We start from the raw sequence: 17,787 nt of genomic DNA, 5'->3' as shown, positions 1-17,787 counted from the left end.
CACACAACCACCTGACCGTCCACAATGCCTCAGCACCTCACATGACCACCTGATTGTCCACAATGCCTCAGCGCCTCACATGACCACCTGATTGTCCACAATGCCTCAGCACCTCACACAACCACCCACAATAGACCGGCTCTTCACTCGACCACGTGACCGCCCACAATGGCCCATCTTCTCACATGGCTATTTGACCGCCCATAGTGGATTAGCGTCTCACACGACCACCCACAATGTACCATCTTCTGACACGCCCACCTGACAATGCAAAATGAACCGGCTCCTCGACCACATGACTGCCCACAATGGACCAGATCTTAACATGACCATCTGACCACCCACAGTGCATCAGCAACTCACCGGACCGCCCGCAATGGACCAGCTCCTCACATGACCGCACACAGCAGATCAGCGCCTTACATGACCACCTGACTATCCACAAAGCATCAGGGTCTCACACGGCCACCTGACCGCCCCACAATACCACCTCATCGCCCACAATGCATCAGCACCTCACACGACCACCTGATCACCCACAATGGATCAGCACCTCACATAACCACCTGATCACCCACAATGCATCAGCGCCTCACATGACCACCTGATCAGCCCACAGACACAGATCAACATGACACAATCAGAGTCTTCTTTATTAGTGATTTTACATTCAGGATACTGCTATTATCAGGTGACTGCCAGCAGGTCCCGAACAGAGACGATTTCCTATTTCTTCTGATCTGTGGCATCAGGGAGAAAATATGGTTCTCATTTTCCTGCACCATGTTATGCTGCATTGCCTATACTTTTCTAGTAGTGTCTGGGGCAGAGACGTGTGTCCTTCCAGTAGTGTCTGGGGCAGAGACGTGTGTCCTTCCAGTAGTGTCTGGGGCAGAGACGTGTGTCCTTCCAGTAGTGTCTGGGGCAGAGATGTGTGTCCTTCCAGTAGTGTCTGGGGCAGAGACGTGTGTCCTTCCAGTAGTGTCTGGGGCAGAGACGTGTGTCCTTCCAGTAGTGTCTGGGGCAGAGACGTGTGTCCTTCTAGTAGTGTCTGGGGCAGAGACGTGTGTCCTTCCAGTAGTGTCTGGGGCAGAGACGTGTGTCCTTCCAGTAGTGTCTGGGGCAGAGATCTGTGTCCTTCCAGTAGTGTCTGGGGCAGAGATCTGTGTCCTTCCATCACTGTCTGGGGCAGAGATCTGTGTCCTTCCGGTACTGTCTGGCACAGAGACCTGTGTACTTCCAGTAGTGTCTGGGGCAGAGACGTGTGTCCTTCCAGTAGTGTCTGGGGCAGAGACCTGTGTCCTTCCAGTAGTGTCAGGGGCAGAGATCTGTGTACTTCTGGTACTGTCTGGGGCAGAGATCTGAGTACTTCCGGTACTGTCTGGGGCAGAGATTTGAGTACTTCCGGTACTGTCTGGGGCAGAGATTTGAGTACTTCCGGTACTGTCTGGGGCAGAGATCTGTGTCCTTCCAGTAGTGTCTGGGGCAGAGATCTGTGTTCTTGAATCACTGTCTGGGGCAGAGATCTGTGTACTTCCGGTACTGTCTGGGGCAGAGACGTGTGTCCTTCCAGTAGTGTCTGGGGCAGAGACGTGTGTCCTTCCAGTAGTGTCTGGGGCAGAGACGTGTGTCCTTCCAGTAGTGTCTGGGGCAGAGACGTGTGCCCTTCCAGTAGTTTCTGGGGCAGAGACGTGTGCCCTTCCAGTTGGTTCTGGGGCAGAGACGTGTGTCCTTCCAGTAGTGTCTGGGGCAGAGACGTGTGCCCTTCCAGTAGTGTCTGGGGCAGAGACGTGTGTCCTTCCAGTTGGTTCTGGGGCAGAGACGTGTGTCCTTCCAGTTGGTTCTGGGGCAGAGACGTGTGCCCTTCCAGTAGTGTCTGGGGCAGAGACGTGTGTCCTTCCAGTAGTGTCTGGGGCAGAGATCTGTGTACTTCCGGTACTGTCTGGGGCAGAGATCTGTGTACTTCCGGTACTGTCTGGAGAAGAAATCTGTGCTCTTCCGGTAATGTATGAAGCAGAGATCTGTGTTCGTTCGGTAATGACTGGGGCAGAGATCTTTGTGCTGTAATAAGTGCAGCCTCTGTTTTAAAATAAGGTCCTAAACAGAGCAGAAAATAATAGAATGTGATGAGATACAGAAGTGATCATCTGTTCAGGCCACAATACATGAATCACAAACACACAAACCCCTGTATGTGCACAGAGCATGGTGGGACGCCGGTGATGCCACATACTGACCACACACCAGCCACGTACAGAAACCGCAGAGATGGGGGAGGGGAGGATGGGGACAATGTTTGCATATGGGTAGAATCTTGTTACCCCTTGAGAAGCAGGAACTTCACTTTTATCCCTCCCCATCATCCAATAGTCCTATTAGGACTTGGTAGAGGGGCTCTGTGCCGGAAGCAGCCGCGACCACAGGGATCAATGCTGTTGGGGGAGGTCAGTGATGGGGGGGGGGGGTCAATGCTGTTGGGGGAGGTCAGTGATGGGGGGGGGGTCAATGCTGTTGGGGGTGGTCAGTGATGGGGAGGTCAGTGATGGGGGGGGGGTCAATGCTGTTGGGGGAGGTCAGTGATGGGGGGGGTCAATGCTGTTGGGGGAGGTCAGTGATGGGGGGGGTCAATGCTGTTGGGGGAGGTCAGTGATGGGGGGGTCAATGCTGTTGGGGGTGGTCAGTGATGGGGGGGTCAATGCTGTTGGGGGAGGTCAGTGATGGGGGGGGGTCAATGCTGTTGGGGGAGGTCAGTGATGGGGGGGTCAATGCTGTTGGGGGTGGTCAGTGATGGGGGGGTCAATGCTGTTGGGGGTGGTCAGTGATGGGGGGTCAATGCTGTTGGGGGAGGTCAGTGATGGGGGGGTCAATGCTGTTGGGGGAGGTCAGTGATGGGGGGGTCAATGCTGTTGGGGGTGGTCAGTGATGGGGGGGTCAATGCTGTTGGGGGGAGGTCAGTGATGGGGGGGTCAATGCTGTTGGGGGGAGGTCAGTGATGGGGGGGTCAATGCTGTTGGGGGAGGTCAGTGATGGTGGGGGTCAATGCTGTTGGGGGAGGTCAGTGATGGGGGGGATCAATGCTGTTGGGGGAGGTCAGTGATGGGGGGGTCAATGCTGTTGGGGGAGGTCCGTGATGGTGGGGGTCAATGCTGTTGGGGGTGGTCAGTGATGGGGGGGGTCAATGCTGGGGCCTGAGAACACAACATGGGAAGGGTTTGGCTTTTCTGGTTACAGGTACAATACACAGCTGCAGATACGAGATGGACGGCCTCATTTACACTGAGAGGATAGAAAAGTGCAGCTGCTCAGCGACAAGACACCGCTGATGTGGGGTCACTCCAAGGGTCCGGGCCCCGTTTATTCCTACGAAGAGACAATTATTACTTGTGGAGGACACAGAGTCCAGCCATCAGATTGTGGGATGCCCGACCCAGATATACAGCACCATGCATCTGATCAGTACACAGAACACACAGCACCATGCATCTCATCCGCATATCCGATCAGTACACGGAACATACAGCACCATGCATCTCATCCCCGTATCCGATCAGTACACGGAACATACAGCACCATGCATCTCATCCGCGTATCCGATCAGTACACGGAACATACAGCACCATGCATCTCATCCGCATATCCGATCAGTACACGGAACATACAGCACCATGCATCTCATCCCCGTATCCGATCAGTACACGGAACATACAGCACCATGCATCTCATCCCCGTATCCGATCAGTACACGGAACACACAGCACCATGCATCTCATCCGCGTATCCGATCAGTACACGGAACATACAGCACCATGCATCTCATCCGCGTATCCGATCAGTACACGGAACATACAGCACCATGCATCTCATCCGCATATCCGATCAGTACACGGAACATACAGCACCATGCATCTCATCAGCGTATCCGATCAGTACACGGAACATACAGCACCATGCATCTCATCCGCGTATCCGATCAGTACACGGAACATACAGCACCATGCATCTCATCCGCATATCCGATCAGTACACGGAACATACAGCACCATGCATCTCATCCGCGTATCCGATCAGTACACGGAACATACAGCGCCATGCATCTCATCCCCGTATCCGATCAGTACACGGAACATACAGCACCATGCATCTCATCCCCGTATCCGATCAGTACACGGAACACACAGCACCATGCATCTCATAAGCGTATCCGATCAGTACACGGAACACGCAGCACCATGCATCTCATCCGCGTATCCGATCAGTACACAGAACATACAGCACCATGCATCTCATCAGCGTATCCGATCAGTACACGGAACACGCAGCACCATGCATCTCATCCGCGTATCCGATCAGTACACGGAACACACAGCACCATGCATCTCATCCCCGTATCCGATCAGTACACGGAACACGCAGCACCATGCATCTCATCCCCGTATCCGATCAGTACACGGAACACACAGCACCATGCATCTCATCCCCGTATCCGATCAGTACACGGAACACACAGCACCATGCATCTCATCCCCGTATCCGATCAGTACACGGAACACACAGCACCATGCATCTCATCCGCGTATCCGATCAGTACACGGAACACACAGCACCATGCATCTCATCCGCGTATCCGATCAGTGCACGGAACATACAGCACCATGCATCTCATCCCCGTATCCGATCAGTACACGGAACACGCAGCACCATGCATCTCATCCCCGTATCCGATCAGTGCACGGAACATACAGCACCATGCATCTCATCAGCGTATCCGATCAGTACACGGAACACGCAGCACCATGCATCTCATCCGCGTATCCGATCAGTACACGGAACACACAGCACCATGCATCTCATCCCCGTATCCGATCAGTGCACGGAACATACAGCACCATGCATCTCATCCCCGTATCCGATCAGTACACGGAACACGCAGCACCATGCATCTCATCCGCGTATCCGATCAGTACACGGAACACACAGCACCATGCATCTCATCCGCGTATCCGATCAGTACACGGAACACACAGCACCATGCATCTCATCCCCGTATCCGATCAGTGCACGGAACATACAGCACCATGCATCTCATCCCCGTATCCGATCAGTACACGGAACATACAGCACCATGCATCTCATCCGCGTATCCGATCAGTACACGGAACACACAGCACCATGCATCTCATCCGCGTATCCGATCAGTACACGGAACACACAGCACCATGCATCTCATCCGCGTATCCGATCAGTACACGGAACACACAGCACCATGCATCTCATCCGCGTATCCGATCAGTACAAGGAACACACAGCACCATGCATCTCATCCCCGTATCCGATCAGTACACGGAACATACAGCACCATGCATCTCATCCCCGTATCTGATCAGTACACGGAACATACAGCACCATGCATCTCATCCGCATATCCGATCAGTACACGGAACACGCAGCACCATGCATCTCATCCCCGTATCCGATCAGTACACGGAACACGCAGCACCACACATCTCATCCCCGTATCCGATCAGTACACGGAACATACAGCACCATGCATCTCATCCCCGTATCCGATCAGTACACGGAACACGCAGCACCATGCATCTCATCCCCGTATCCGATCAGTACACGGAACACACAGCACCATGCATCTCATCCGCGTATCCGATCAGTACACGGAACATACAGCACCATGCATCTCATCCCCGTATCCGATCAGTACACGGAACACGCAGCACCATGCATCTCATCCCCGTATCCGATCAGTACACGGAACACACAGCACCATGCATCTCATCCCCGTATCCGATCAGTGCACGGAACACACAGCACCATGCATCTCATCCCCGTATCCGATCAGTGCACGGAACATACAGCACCATGCATCTCATCCGCATATCCGATCAGTACACGGAACATACAGCACCATGCATCTCATCAGCGTATCCGATCAGTACACGGAACACGCAGCACCATGCATCTCATCCCCGTATCCGATCAGTACACGGAACATACAGCACCATGCATCTCATCCCCGTATCCGATCAGTACACGGAACACGCAGCACCATGCATCTCATCCCCGTATCCGATCAGTACAGAGAACATACAGCACCATGCATCTCATCCGCGTATCCGATCAGTACACGGAACATACAGCACCATGCATCTCATCCCCGTATCCGATCAGTGCACGGAACATACAGCACCATGCATCTCATCCGCGTATCCGATCAGTACACGGAACATACAGCACCATGCATCTCATCCCCGTATCCGATCAGTGCACGGAACATACAGCACCATGCATCTCATCCCCGTATCCGATCAGTACACGGAACATACAGCACCATGCATCTCATCCCCGTATCCGATCAGTACACGGAACATACAGCACCATGCATCTCATCCCCGTATCCGATCAGTGCACGGAACATACAGCACCACGCATCTCATCCCCGTATCCGATCAGTACACGGAACACACAGCACCATGCATCTCATCCCCGTATCCGATCAGTACACGGAACATACAGCACCATGCATCTCATCCCCGTATCCGATCAGTGCACGGAACATACAGCACCACGCATCTCATCCCCGTATCCGATCAGTACACGGAACACACAGCACCACGCATCTCATCCCCGTATCCGATCAGTGCACGGAACATACAGCACCACGCATCTCATCCCCGTATCCGATCAGTACACGGAACATACAGCACCATGCATCTCATCCCCGTATCCGATCAGTACACGGAACATACAGCACCACGCATCTCATCCCCGTATCCGATCAGTACACGGAACATACAGCACCATGCATCTCATCCCCGTATCCGATCAGTACACGGAACATACAGCACCATGCATCTCATCCCCGTATCCGATCAGTACACGGAACATACAGCACCATGCATCTCATCCCCGTATCCGATCAGTACACGGAACACACAGCACCATGCATCTCATCCCCGTATCCGATCAGTGCACGGAACACACAGCACCATGCATCTCATCCCCGTATCCGATCAGTGCACGGAACACACAGCACCATGCATCTCATCCCCGTATCCGATCAGTGCACGGAACATACAGCACCACGCATCTCATCCCCGTATCCGATCAGTACACGGAACATACAGCACCATGCATCTCATCCCCGTATCCGATCAGTACACGGAACATACAGCACCATGCATCTCATCCCCGTATCCGATCAGTACACAGGATCTTTAGTGACAAGAAAATATATTTAAAAAGGGAGATAATAAACCGCATCAAGTCTGATAAAAGTTCCTCCATGTAAAATGTCTTCTAAACACAAAGGGCGACGCCGGAGTCTGGAGAGGTAATGGGCCAAGCACTACCGGCAAAGTCACCGCAGGAGCCAAGCACTACCGGCAAAGTCACCGCAGGAGCCAAGCACTACCGGCAAAGTCACGGCAGGAGCCAAGCACTACCGGCAAAGTCACGGCAGGAGCCAAGCACTACCGGCAAAGTCACGGCAGGAGCCAAGCACTACCGGCAAAGTCACGGCAGGAGCCAAGCACTACCGGCAAAGTCACGGCAGGAGCCAAGTACTACCGGCAAAGTCACGGCAGGAGCCAAGCACTACCGGCAAAGTCACGGCAGGAGCCAAGCACTACCGGCAAAGTCACGGCAGGAGCCAAGCACTACCGGCAAAGTCACGGCAGGAGCCAAGCACTACCGGCAAAGTCACCGTAGGAGCCAAGCACTACCGGCAAAGTCACGGCAGGAGCCAAGCACTACCGGCAAAGTCACGGCAGGAGCCAAGCACTACCGGCAAAGTCACCGCAGGAGCCAAGTACTACCGGCAAAGTCACCGCAGGAGCCAAGCACTACCGGCAAAGTCACGGCAGGAGCCAAGCACTACCGGCAAAGTCACGGCAGGAGCCAAGCACTACCGGCAAAGTCACGGCAGGAGCCAAGCACTACCGGCAAAGTCACCGCAGGAGCCAAGTACTACCGGCAAAGTCACCGTAGGAGCCAAGCACTACCGGCAAAGTCACGGCAGGAGCCAAGCACTACCGGCAAAGTCACGGCAGGAGCCAAGCACTACCGGCAAAGTCACCGCAGGAGCCAAGTACTACCGGCAAAGTCACCGCAGGAGCCAAGCACTACCGGCAAAGTCACGGCAGGAGCCAAGCACTACCGGCAAAGTCACGGCAGGAGCCAAGTACTACCGGCAAAGTCACGGCAGGAGCCAAGCACTACCGGCAAAGTCACCGCAGGAGCCAAGCACTACCGGCAAAGTCACCGCAGGAGCCAAGCACTACCGGCAAAGTCACGGCAGGAGCCAAGCACTACCGGCAAAGTCACGGCAGGAGCCAAGCACTACCGGCAAAGTCACGGCAGGAGCCAAGCACTACCGGCAAAGTCACGGCAGGAGCCAAGCACTACCGGCAAAGTCACGGCAGGAGCCAAGCACTACCGGCAAAGTCACGGCAGGAGCCAAGCACTACCGGCAAAGTCACGGCAGGAGCCAAGCACTACCGGCAAAGTCACGGCAGGAGCCAAGTACTACCGGCAAAGTCACGGCAGGAGCCAAGCACTACCGGCAAAGTCACGGCAGGAGCCAAGCACTACCGGCAAAGTCACGGCAGGAGCCAAGCACTACCGGCAAAGTCACCGCAGGAGCCAAGTACTACCGGCAAAGTCACCGCAGGAGCCAAGCACTACCGGCAAAGTCACGGCAGGAGCCAAGCACTACCGGCAAAGTCACGGCAGGAGCCAAGTACTACCGGCAAAGTCACGGCAGGAGCCAAGCACTACCGGCAAAGTCACGGCAGGAGCCAAGCACTACCGGCAAAGTCACCGCAGGAGCCAAGCACTACCGGCAAAGTCACCGCAGGAGCCAAGCACTACCGGCAAAGTCACGGCAGGAGCCAAGCACTACCGGCAAAGTCACCGCAGGAGCCAAGCACTACCGGCAAAGTCACCGCAGGAGCCAAGCACTACCGGCAAAGTCACCGCAGGAGCCAAGCACTACCGGCAAAGTCACGGCAGGAGCCAAGCACTACCGGCAAAGTCACGGCAGGAGCCAAGCACTACCGGCAAAGTCACCGCAGGAGCCAAGCACTACCGGCAAAGTCACCGCAGGAGCCAAGCACTACCGGCAAAGTCACCGCAGGAGCCAAGTACTACCGGCAAAGTCACGGCAGGAGCCCAGCACTACCGGCAAAGTCACGGCAGGAGCCAAGCACTACCGGCAAAGTCACGGCAGGAGCCAAGCACTACCGGCAAAGTCACGGCAGGAGCCAAGTACTACCGGCAAAGTCACCGCAGGAGCCAAGCACTACCAACAAAGTCACCGCAGGAGCCAAGTACTACCGGCAAAGTCACCGCAGGAGCCAAGCACTACCAGTGAGGATGAGACGATTCACTTACAAACCCTGGTATTAGTGTATAAAAGACAAGAGCGCCCCCACATGTAGCTCTTAAGTAAAATATTTCCTTCTTGATCATATCAGGCAGATTGGATGGTCTCTCATTTCTACTTTATCTTCCTTTCATCAGATAGTTGAAACAAAGTTCTAAAAGTCACTGGCTTTCCCATCCCTCCACTGACGGACTGTGCCGTCAGTCCACCTATGCCTTCTGCCATCCATCCCTCCACATACGCGTTCTGCCAGCCATCCCTCCGCCTTCACCCTCTGCCGTCTGTCCACCTATGCCTTTTGCTCTCCATCCCTCCACCGTCTCCGTTGTCCATCCCTTCTTCGATCCATCCATCCATCCCCCCATCTATTCCTTCTGCCTTCTGTCCACCTTCACTCTGCTCTCCCTCCACCACTACCCTCTGTCCACCTATGCCTTTTGCTCTCCATCCCTCCACCGTCACCCTGTCGTCCATCCCTTCTTCCATCCATCCATCCCCCCATCTATTCCTTCTGCCGTCTGTCCACCTTCACTCTGCCCTCCCTCCACCATTGCCCTCTGCCGCCTGTCCACCTATGCCTTCTGCCATCCATCTCTCCACAGTCGCCCTCCGCCGTCCATCCCTCCATCATTGCTAAGTCATCTGTCAACCTATGCCTTTTGCCGTACATCCCTCCACCGTCGCCCTGTCTACCATCCCTTCTGCCATCCATTCCTCCCATCTATTCCTCCTGCCGTCCGTCCACCTTCACTCTCTGTCCTCCCTCCACCATCGCCCTCTGCCATCCATCCCTCCACCGCCACCCTCTGCCATCCATCCACCTTTGCCCTCTGCTGTCCATCCCTCCACCGTTGTCATCTGTCCACCTGCCATCCATCCCTCAACATACGCCATGTGCCCACCATCGGTCCACCCACGCCTTTTGTCCTCCATCCCTCCACCGTCGCCCTCTGCCGTCTGTCCACCTTTGCCCTCTGCTGTCCATCCCTCCACTGTTGTCATCTGTACACCTACGCCTTTTGTCATCCATCCCTCCACCGTCGCTCTGTCGTCTGTCCACCTATGCCTTTTGTCGTCCATCCCTCCACCGTCGCCCTCTGTCGTCTGTCCACCTATGCTTCCTGCCATCCATCCCTCCACATACGCTATTTTCCCACCATCGGTCCACCTATGCCGCCTTCCGTCCATCCCTCAACAGTCGCCCTCTGCCGTTCATTCCTAAACAGTCACCCTCTGTCATCTGTCCACCTATGCCTTCTGCCATCCATCCCTTCACCATCGCTCTCTGTCATCTGTCCACCTATGCTTCCTGCCATCCATCCCTCCACATACGCTATTTTCCCACCATCAGTCCACCTATGCCGCCTTCCGTCCATCCCTCAACAGTCGCCCTATGCCGTTCATTCCTAAACAGTCACCCTCTGTCATTTGTCCACCTATGCCTTCTGCCATCCATCCCTCCACTGTCGCTCTCTGTCGTCTGTCCACCTACGCCTTTTGTCATCCATCCCTCCACCGTCGCTCTCTGTCATCCGTCCACCTATGCCTTTTGTCGTCCATCCCTCCACCGTCGCCCTCTGTCGTCCGTCCACCTACGCCTTTTGTCGTCCATCCCTCCACCGTCGCTCTCTGTCGTCTGTCCACCTACTCCTTTTGTCGTCCATCCCTCCACCGTTGCCCTCTGTCGTCCGTCCACCTACGCCTTTTGTCGTCCATCCCTCTACCGTCGCCCTCTGTCGTCTGTCCACCTACGCCTTTTGTCGTCCATCCCTCCACCGTCGCCCTCTGTCTGTCCACCTATGCTTCCTGCCATCCATCCCTCCACATACGCTATTTGCCCACCATCCGTCCACCTATGCCGCCTTCCGTCCATCCCTCAACAGTCGCCCTCTGCCGTTCATTCCTAAACAGTCCCCCTCTGTCGTCTGTCCACCTAACCTTTTGTCGTCCATCCCTCCACCGTCGCCTTCTGTCATCTGTCCACCTATGCCTTCTGCCATCCATCCCTCCACCTTGGCCCTCTGCAGTTTCTCCACCTACTTCTTTTCCTGTTTCGCGGATGAATACTTGTACTAACCATGCACCATTCAGCATGACACACGCCATGTAGGTACACTGTGGAATCCTGCAGATAATGATTCACACATCCATGGATGCAGCCAGAGGAGATCATGCATAAAGGAGGAGGAGGGGTAGATCATGCTTTGAGAGTCAGTTCTTTGGACGACTTGTCTGTTCTAGGTGATCATTATTAAATATTGGCTAGTTGGAAACAAATAATGTTACTCCCAGTTACTGCACAAGAACCGAGGAGTTAATAGAAATATATTTCTTGGATATTTCAAAAATGTGTGAGTAAAATGATATATTTTCCAGCAGCAGAGTACATTTTATGGATTACATCTCTCTCTCATTTGGAACGTGAGCGATAATTAGTTTTTTTCTATGATGTCATTACTCATCAATGCTGCTCCTACTGTCATGGTGGAAAGATGCCATGCCCAAATCTGGCTCCACCCTCTTGTTATCTTTCTCTTCACACCCATAAAACACCACCAGACCATATGACATAAGCTTAATCATTGCATGTGATGTAGACTCTTCACCACTGCAGACACTTGTAGACCACCGAATAATGCAGGGATGAAACTCCTATGTTCCGGACATGTGTAGACTACTGGACAGTGCAGGGGTGATTCCTCTCTGCCCTGGACTCTTGTAGATCTCCAAATAATGCCCATATGTCCCAGACACTTGTAGACTAGCGGACAATACAATGGTGAAGCTTCTACGTGCTGAACATTTATAGACCACCGGACATTGCAGGGGTGAAGCCCCTTGTGAAGCTCTGAGGCTGTGGGTTGTAATAATCACCTAGGTAGGTTAACAATGCAACCATTTTTATTCCTTACGTCCATGGTCTTGCAGCAACTCAATGCCCCAAGTTCAGGAGATACCAACCCAGGGTCGGTAGTTCCACTGCCTCCATACCAGGCTATAACCACTGTCTCCAAACTTTTGGTTGGCCCACAGCTTTCTGTATCTCCCGCCAGTATAGTCTGCAGTCACAGCCCATACTCCTCCAGACAACGGATACCACGACCATAGCGCATATATCCAGCTCCAGCCAACATATAGTACAGTCCCAACCGGGGTTCTCCAAACATCTTTGTGAGTTCAGTGATGGGCAGTGAAGCAGATCTGTATTCCACCAGCTGCAGCCATGGTCCCTTGGGTTGATCCTGTATAGCCTCTCTGTAGATAGAGGAAGCCCCCTTTTTATATTCCATGTTATAACCCTCCTGTTTGTTTTTTCCATCTTGTGTTTTGCGGTCACGTGACCATCTGCCTTTATATTCCAGCTCCGCCCTTCTGGCTGTGCTGGACTTCAGTGTTTGACTGTTTCTCTAGAGAGGTGCTTCTGTGTCTTTCTCTGTCAGTTCAATTGGTCCTTCTGGGACCTCTAATAGCTTTTTGTCAGTTTATCTTTTTGTGTTCTGCAACAACTTCTCTGTTTAGGAGGTGTCCCATTTTTGTCCCAGTCCTTAGTTCTTTTAGGGACCCCTCCCTTAATGCTATAGGTCTTCGTTCAGACTAGCCGAGGACAAAGGCGGGTCTGTTCACTAGGAACAGGCAGCCCGCTACATCGTAGGGATTCAGCTTAGTTTTACTGTAGGGACAGTTTTCCCTTATCTTTCCTTAGTACACGTTGCAGATCATTACTGTAAGTCCAACCCAAAAAACTAAAAGGAAAGAAGTTTGGGGATCAGTATGGTTTCCGTCCAGGATCTGGCTCAACGCCTGCAGGGATTGTCTCTGGAGGTGGCCGAGCTCCAGCAACACGTGAGTAGCTGTTCTGGAGCGCATTTTGTGGAACCCAAGGTAGGACTGCCTGATGTATTTTATGGTACCGCAGAATATGTTGGCGCTATATAAATAAAAATTATTATAATGCTAAACAGCAAGATTTTTTTTCCTTTAAAAATGCTTGTTTGTTATATTTTCGTTTGAGACCAAGGTCCTCTAGGAATGAATCACAGAGCATTGGTTTTATTATGTCACTTTTGCGCAATGAACCACAGGGGTGGGCCTTTTCTCTCCAGCCTATTGATCCGTGTTTAAGGTCTGTAGAAGAATTTTTTTCTGCTATGGGGCTATTATATGACGATCCTGATCGAATCTCATCTGTTGAGGCAGAACTCAAGCGTTTGAATCAGGGGTCAGGTGATGTTGAAAATTATTGCACATACTTCAGGAGATGGGCCTCAGAAGTTAAATGGAATGATCCTGCGCTGAAATGTTTATTTCTTGCTGGTCTGAGTGAAAGGGTTAAGGATTTGCTAATTGCATTCCCTGCACCTGATACTCTGCAGGATGACATGCAGTTAGCTGTTTGTGTGGACAAGAGGCTGAGGTGCAGGCTTAATGAGGTAAAGACTCCTGTAATGTCAGGTCCTAGTCCCCAGAAAATCTGCTCTGACGGTGGAGAACCGATGAAGGTTGGGGTGAAGTCGCTCCCCGCTCAGGAAAGAGACCGGAGGGTCGCCGAGGGATTGTGTCTTTATTGTGGTAAAGCTGACCATTTTATTAAGTATTGTGAGCTTCATTTAAGTAAAGAAAAAGAAAAGGTCAGTTACGCCCGTATAGCTTGTTTACGCTCTGCAGGAGTATTTCTTTCTGGGAGTACTACTCTGCAGGGAGATTTGATTGAATTTCAGGTATTTGTGGATTGTGGTTCAACACTTAATGTGATTGATAAAGGGTTTTTGGAAAACCTTAAATTGAAATCCAAACCTTTGTCATCACCTATTTCTGTGATTGCAATTGATAACACTCCCTTGAAATGTATTACTCACAAGACTGCTGCATTTCCCCTCACTATCAATGGAGTTCACCAAGAAATTTTGGACTTGGTTGTATTGGATAATTTACCCTCTCCGGTCATTCTAGGATTGCCTTGGTTAAGACTGCACAATCCTTTACCGGACTGGTCTACTAATGTGATTAAGTCTTGGAGTCCGAAGTGCTATGATAAATGTTGTAATGGTCGCATTGCGGCGGTGGATAAAGGGGAATTACCTGTACCTATTCAGGATTTTTGGAGGGTTTTTTCAGAGGAGGAGTCGCAATTTTTTCCTCCTCATAGGGATTATGATTGCACCATTGAGTTTGTTCCGGGTGCTACTCTTCCCAAAAGTCGCTTGTTTAATCTGACTATTCCTGAAAGAAAGGCCTTGGAGGAATACATAGAGACGAGCCTGGCTGCTGGTCACATTAGACCTTCTAAGTCGCCTGTTGCAGTCGGATTCTTCTTTGTTTAAAAAAAGGACGGCGGTTTACGTCCATGTCTGGATTTTCGTGAAATTAATAACATTACCGTACGCAATTCCTACCCATTGCCGTTAATTCCTGACTTGTTTAACCAGTTAGTGGGGGCCAAGTGGTTCTCTAAGATTGATCTCCGGGGGGAATACAATTTGTTACGAGTGAAGGAGGGTGATGAATGGAAGACTGCTTTTAACACTCCTGTGGGTCATTTTGAGAATCTGGTTATGCCTTTTGGTCTTACCAATGCACCTACATTTTCAGAACCTTATTAATGACATCCTGAGACCTCTGATTGGTAAGAATGTGGTTGTGTATTTGGATGACATTTTGATTTATTCGCCGGATCTGGAGTCCCATTGGCGGAGCGTGCGTGAGGTATTATAGTTATTGAGTGATAATTCACTTTTTGCTAAGCTGGAGAAATGTGAGTTCGCTGTACAGAGGATTAGTTTTTTGGGCTACATTATCTCCAGCGAGGGTTTTGAGATGGACCCGGTGAAGGTTCAGGCTGTGCAGGAATGGCCTAGGCCTATTGGTTTGAAACCAATACAGAGATTTTTGGGTTTTGCCAATTATTACAGGAAATTCATTAAGAATTTTTCTGTAATTGTTAAGCCGCTGACCGATCTCACCAGGAAAGGTGCGAATACGGTTCAGTGGACTACTGAGGCCATTGAAGCGTTTGAGTATCTCAGAGAGGTTCAGTTCTGCCCCTATCCTTATACAGCCTGATGAGACCAAGCCTTTTTTGGTCGAGGTTGATGCTTCCTCTGTGGGGGTCGGAGCAGTTTTGTCTCAGGAGAACACGGGTGGCGTACATCCTTGTGCCTTCTTTTCGAAAAAAATTTCAGAAACCGAACTGAATTATGATGTCGGTAATCGGGAGTTGCTGGCTATTAAACTCGCGTTTGAACATTGGCGTCATTTCTTGGAAGGCGCTAGATTTCCTATTCAGGTTTTCACAGATCATAAGAATTTGATCTATCTTGATGCTGCCAAGCGCTTGAATGCCTGTCAAGCTAGGTGGGCACTTTTTTTTTCTCGGTTTAATTCTTCTGTTACCTATATCCCTGGTACTAAGAATGTTACAGCCGATGCTTTATCTCGCAGCTTCTCTTCTACGGTCGGTGACGAGGAGGAGGAGAGCATTTTACAGAAAGGAGTTGTGGTGGCGGCATTAGACTCAGTTTTGGAGAATGAGATTCTGAAAGCCCAGGAGGATGCCCCATCTAACACTCCTCATGGGAGGTTGTTTGTGCCTAGAGCCTTTAGGAGAGATTTGTTTGTGGAGTGTCATGAGTCTCGGTTAGCAGGTCATCCAGGAATTTCGGAGACTAAGAGACTTGTCAGTCGCAGTTTTTGGTGGCCTGGATGGCAGAAGGAAGTCATCAAGTGGGTGCGTCAGTGTACGGTGTGTGCTAGATCCAAGTCTTCACATTCTCCTGCTGCAGGGTTGCTTTACCCTCTGGAGGTTCCTAGTGCGCCTTGGACGCATCTCACTATGGATTTTATTACTGACCTTCCTGTGTCCGAGGGTTTTACTGTCATCTGGGTGGTCATGGACCGCTTTAGTAAGATGTGTCATTTGGTTCCATTCATTAAGTTGCCCTGCGCCAAGACACTCACTAAGGCGTTTGTTAAGGAGATTGTCAGACTACATGGCGTTCCCACGGACATTGTTTCTGATCGAGGACCTCAGTTTGTGGCTCGCTTTTGGCGTGCTTATTGTGACAGGTTGGGAGTCCATTTGTCATTTTCATCTGGTTATCATCCTGAGTCTAATGGACAGACTGAAAGAAAGAACCAGGATGTTGAGCAGTTTTTGCGTTGTTTTGTGGTGGACAATCAAGAGGTGTGGTCGGAGTTTCTGCCTCTCGCAGAATTTGCTCTTAACAATCATACATCCTCCTCTGCTGGGTGTTCTCCTTTTTTTTGTTGTACTGGGAGACATCCGTCTTTTGGTTCGTTCTCCAAATTGGGGTCGGCGGTGCCGGAGGAGGAGAATTTTTCCGGTGATTTGGAGAGAGTTTGGACTAATGTACGTTGTAACCTGCAAGAGACTAACAAGAAGTTCAAGAAGTATTTTGACAGGAAACGTAAAGAGGTTTTGTTTACTGTGGGTGACATGGTTTGGTTGTCCTCGAAAAACCTGCGGTTGAGGATTCCCTCAAAAACCGGGGCTAAGTTTGTGGGTCCATTTAAGGTGCTTCAGGTTGTTAACCCGTCTGCGGTTAGGTTGGAGGTTCCCTCCTCCTGGAAGATTAATCCTGTGTTTCATCTTTCCTTGTTGAAAAAGGCTGACGTATCTGATAGGGACGCCACTGTCACAGTTCCTCCTGTTGTGAAAGGCGGCGAATATGAAATTTCTCGTATCTTGAATTCTAGATGGCATAGAGGGAGATTACAGTATCTTGTCTCCTGGAAGGGTTTCGGACCCGAAGACAACTCCTGGGTAAGGATGGATGATGTCTCTGCTCCTAGGCTTGTTAAAGCTTTCCACAGGAGGTTTCCGGATAGGCCTGGGCCTGGAGGATCCGGAGGACCCTCATAAAAGAGGGGGTACTGTTAGAACCCTCCTGTTTTTTCCATCTTGTGTTGTGCGGTCAAGTGACCATCTGCCTTTATATTCCAGCTCCGCCCTTTTGGCTGTGCTGGACTTCAGTGTTTGACTGCCTCTCTAGCCAGGTGCTTCGGTGCTTTTCTCTGTCAGTTCGCTTGGTCCTTCTGGGACCTCTAGTACCTTTTGTCAGTTAGTCTTTGTGTTCTGCAACAACTTCTCTGTTCAGTAGGTGTCCCATTTTTGTTCCAGTCCTTAGTACTTTTAGGGACCCCTCCCTTAATGCGATAGGTCTTTGTTCAAACTAGCCGAGGACTAAGGCGGGTCTGTTCGCTAGGAACAGGCAGCCCGCTACATCGTAGGGATTCAGCTTAGTCTTACTGTAGAGAAAGCTTTCCCCTATCTTTCCTTAGTACAGGTTGCAGATCATAACATGCCACAGCTCTCATTCAGGGCATTCTCCCACAAGATTGTGTGTGTATGGAGGGTAATCCCTCATTGTTCG

The 17,787-nt window shown here is 51.5% G+C and overlaps 1 protein-coding gene across 1 annotated transcript in view; it reads right to left on the bottom strand.

Annotated features, from left to right (window-relative positions):
* Positions 1-628: 628 nt before the first annotated feature.
* LOC141174218 (harmonin-like) overlaps positions 629-17,787 on the bottom strand; it is a 140,401-nt gene continuing 123,242 nt past the window's right edge. Inside the window, exon 14 of the mRNA XM_073659034.1 lies at positions 629-2,097. Within this exon, the coding sequence (XP_073515135.1) occupies positions 2,085-2,097 (13 nt within the window). The 3' untranslated portion in view covers positions 629-2,084. The remainder of the gene's footprint in view (positions 2,098-17,787) is intronic.

Source organism: Phyllobates terribilis, unplaced genomic scaffold (assembly GCF_046119375.1).
Source record: "Phyllobates terribilis strain yellow unplaced genomic scaffold, ASM4611937v1 Scaffold_13__5_contigs__length_258822181, whole genome shotgun sequence".
Lineage (NCBI taxonomy): Eukaryota > Metazoa > Chordata > Amphibia > Anura > Dendrobatidae > Phyllobates > Phyllobates terribilis.
This window is presented reverse-complemented; position numbering and strand designations above follow the sequence as displayed.